Here is a 4,095-nt window from a genome sequence, read left to right on the forward strand (position 1 = left end):
ACACACACACACACACACACACAGCTTATTCCCGACATCTGGGTGATATGGAACATTTTCAGCCTGAGGGAAATTCCCATCGTCTAAGTACAGGCCAAAAAAATCCTGACAGTAAGATGCATTATTGCACTGTTATAATTTTTTTTTGCTTAACTAACTAATTATAATTGTATAAAACTGCATCACAACAATGTCTATTGGTAAAAGTGCTCTAGAAAAAAATAATAATAATAATTCAGAGTGAAACTGATTTGGTTTCACACTCCACATAATGAAACAAAAAGCAGTAGAAAACGTCTGTGGAAAGTAAAGAGAAGATTAATCCTCATAAAAAGTCCACAGAAAATCAACATTTGAAATATTTTGTAACCAAAATGTTTTTTCTCTCCACAATGCAATTCCCCAAAATGCAGTGTCCCTACAGCTACAGATCTGCCCTGGTTTCAATCTCACAGCTCAGTTTAACAGTTCAAAAGGAAACACTGCAACAAAGTGTGGGACGTGGCATGTCCTGCAGCGAGCTGATTCCCAGTCACTTCCTTCTCTCACTGAGACCAGCTCGCTTACAGTGTGAGAGTGGAGTGTAATGTGTTAACACCTGAATAAAGAACCTAGTAAAACACACCCAAGTCCACACCAACGTACCTGTTTACACAAAGAAAGCAGTGAAATGAACGAACACACACACACACACACACACACACAGCGTTCAGTGTCTGAAACGTTTATTAAAAAAATAAAGCTCTTTTCCTAACTGTAAACCACAGACCCTGCACTCAACAATGACATTGCTGCAACACTGCCATATGAAACACAACGCAGTGACATCACAATAGGAACAGGGGCAGAGCTGAGTGAGGCATATTTTATTGAAAATATAACTTTCTATTTTCACAAAACATACAAATTTGAAGTCTCTGTGTTATCACCCTGAAGAGCACAAGCACGTCCATCCTTATTTCTGTAGAACAAAGGACAATAGTCTAGCCTTGGTAACAGCGGTCATTTCTGGCCCCACCCACTTCATCGCATCAGAGTGAAGAGACACGCCCCTATTCCAAATCCAGCCACCGCCATGAGAGCACTCCGTACTGTGGACTCAGGATCCTCGACACGGAAGAACTCCACAAAACCATCCTGTAACACACACACAAGACACAAATACACAGCAGTATGAGTCAGGTGTGTGTGTGTGTGTGTGTGTGTGTGTGTGTGTTAAGTCCCTGTACTCACCCAGCCATTGTTGGTGATGAACCAGTGCTGCAGCTCTGTGCTGAGGTATAAGGAGATGTGAGAGACGACGATATCCACACACTCCTCCGCTTGCTCATTCACACGCTCCTGCTTCAGCCGCTCACACACCACGGCTCCCAGAGCCAAAACACTCGCAATACGACCCCAACTAATTACTCCATCACTGAACACACCATTCAACACAGAGCTCACACTGTCCAGACCATTGGCTTGCTCAAACAGCCGCTGCACCATACCTGTAACACACACACACACACACACAATTGATATCCAATAACTATCAATAATCCATCAATGACCAGGCCATTCAGATATCATACATCAACTACACATCGCTCCACCATCCAGCTAATAATATAAAACTACACAACATCTTTATCCAAATAGCTTCCAGCTCAAAGCAGTCACACATACTTTTTTCTAAATTGGTGTATAATTTTGCTTGCTAATAGAGTGTGTGTGTGTGTGTGTGTGTGTGTGTGTGTGTGTGGTCATGTAAAAAATAAAATATGAATTTCCCTGAGTACGGGGAAGAATTACACAAAATTTCCATTACTTGTGTGTGGAGCTCTGCTTCCTCTTTTCATTTTGTTGTACTGAATTTCCCTTATAACTGTGTGTGTGTGTGTGTGTGTGTGTGTGTGTGTGTGTGTGTGTGTGTGTGTGCGCATCTCTGTACATCACTTCAGCACTCCCCTTCAAGTGCTGACTGTTCTATCTGAACATGTCTATGATTAAACTGCCTCTCTCTCTCGTGCTCTCTCTCTGTCTGTCTGTCTCTCTCTCGGTCACTCACACACTGTCTGTACAAATTACTCTGAGTACTCGGCACACGTATTGAACACAACACAACACAACACAATACACACTGCACTTTACTCAGCACACACACACACACTGCACTTTACTCAGCACACACACTGAACACAACATACACACACTCTGTCTCCCGGTCACACCATCTCTCTCCCTGTCTCACAGTCTCTCTCTCTCTCCCCGTCACAACGTCTCTTTTACCATGTGTCTCTCTCTCCGTCTCCCGTCACACCATCTCTCTCCCTGCGACTCTGTCTCACCATCTCTTTCTCCTGTGTCTGTCTCACCGTCTCTCTCCTTGTGTCTCTGTCTCACCATCTCTCTCTCCTGTGTCTGTCACACCCTCTCTCTCCCAGTCTCACCATCTCTCTCTCTCTCTCTCTCTCTCTCTCTGTGTGTCCCTCTGTCTCATCATCTCTCTCCCTGTGTCTGTCACACCCTCTCTGTCTCTCTCTCTCTCTATGTCTCTCTCTCTCTGTCACTCACACACTGTCTGTACAAATTACTCTGAGTACTCAGCACACACTTTGAACACAACACAACACACACACACTGCACTTTACTCAGCACACACACTGAACACAACATACACACACCAGAGAGCACACACCTCACTCTAAACACAAACTAAGTGCGCTCACATACACACACCTTACACTTAACACACCTGAACCCTGTGTGGTATAACATTTCCTAATAATCCTATATTCGATTTTTTAAAATATGATTTTTATTCTTCTGCCGATATTGGTCAGTAATATGCCCTGCTAAATCCTGATTAGGTAGCTGTATGAGGAAAGTGCCATTCACTCAAAATACAAAAATCTTAAAACACACACACACACACACAAACACACACACACACATATACACACACATTATATAATATATAATATATATATATATATATATATATATAAATAAAACAAAACTAATGTAAATTAAGTGGTAAAATAGCGCAGTTTTTGTATATAATAGTTGAATGTTTTATTGAATAAGTGTTTGTATAAAAAATTGAATGTAAAAACAGAATATTAAACAGCTGAATAGGAACTAGAAATGAAAGGTCGCCCTGGGCGTCTGCTAAATGCCGTAAATGTAAAGGAGTTGTGAATCTTACCGCTGTACGCGATCTTGTGTTTACACAGCACTTTCCCCACCACCCTGTGGAGGCTCGGCAGAGCTGAGTGACTTTTATTCCGCCAGCATTTCACAGGAAGTCCGCTGTAAGAGCGATACAACTGTCCCAGTAGCTCCCGGGTTTCCGTCTCGAGGCTCGGCCTCATCAGCTCCTCACAGCCGCCGCCCTGGCGCTGTAAGCGGCTCTCCGGCGGCACCTCTCTCTCACTAATACCCACTCTAACAGTCCTTTTGTCGGCCTCCTCCGTGTACCCGTCCAATTCCTCTTCACGTTTCTGTGGGAAAGTCTGCACTGGAGCTCTGAAGCGGGGAGCAGCACACACACCGCCGCCATTTTCAACTCCACAATACAGCAAACTCAGCGGCGCTGTGCGGTTCATCATGTTCATACTCATGTCTGTAACTGAATAATCTATAAAGGAGTAACACTCCTTTATAACTGCGCCTTCCTGAAACAGAAAGAGCTTTAAACTGAAGTAATTCACCTACAGACAGCGAGTATGCTGAGTTCACCCTGAGCACAGACACAAGGGAGGAACCCCGAGGAGACGCTTATCTTTACGATGGGTGGGACTTCCGGTTTACGTCATATTTACGCTGCATTTTCTGTACGTGTAACCAAACAAACTGGTAAAACAAAACAAACATCATAACACCAGAACCTTCCGTTTATATCGAACATTTATTTATAAAGATTCAGTGTTATTACACAGAATGATTCCATCTGATGTGTTCAGTCTGTGAGCCTCAGTACAAAACCACTGTCTCACTCATTCACACACTCACTCACACATTTACTCACTCACACACTCACTCACACATTTACTCACACACACACTCATTCACAAACTCACTCAAACACACACTCACTCACACACTTACTCA

General features: G+C 43.2%; 1 protein-coding gene across 1 annotated transcript; it reads right to left on the minus strand.

The window, feature by feature from the left end:
• Positions 1 to 708: 708 nt before the first annotated feature.
• On the minus strand, positions 709 to 3,773 carry LOC124392181 (induced myeloid leukemia cell differentiation protein Mcl-1 homolog). Its single transcript, XM_046858947.1, has 3 exons — positions 3,191 to 3,773; positions 1,234 to 1,490; positions 709 to 1,137 (listed from the first exon to the last, which is right to left on the minus strand). The coding sequence occupies exons 1-3, from the start codon at positions 3,603 to 3,605 to the stop codon at positions 1,024 to 1,026; spliced, it is 786 nt and encodes a 261-aa protein (XP_046714903.1). The 5' UTR covers positions 3,606 to 3,773; the 3' UTR covers positions 709 to 1,023.
• Positions 3,774 to 4,095: the final 322 nt, after the last annotated feature.

The sequence above is a fragment of the Silurus meridionalis genome, chromosome 10, assembly GCF_014805685.1.
Source record: "Silurus meridionalis isolate SWU-2019-XX chromosome 10, ASM1480568v1, whole genome shotgun sequence".
Taxonomy (NCBI): domain Eukaryota; kingdom Metazoa; phylum Chordata; class Actinopteri; order Siluriformes; family Siluridae; genus Silurus; species Silurus meridionalis.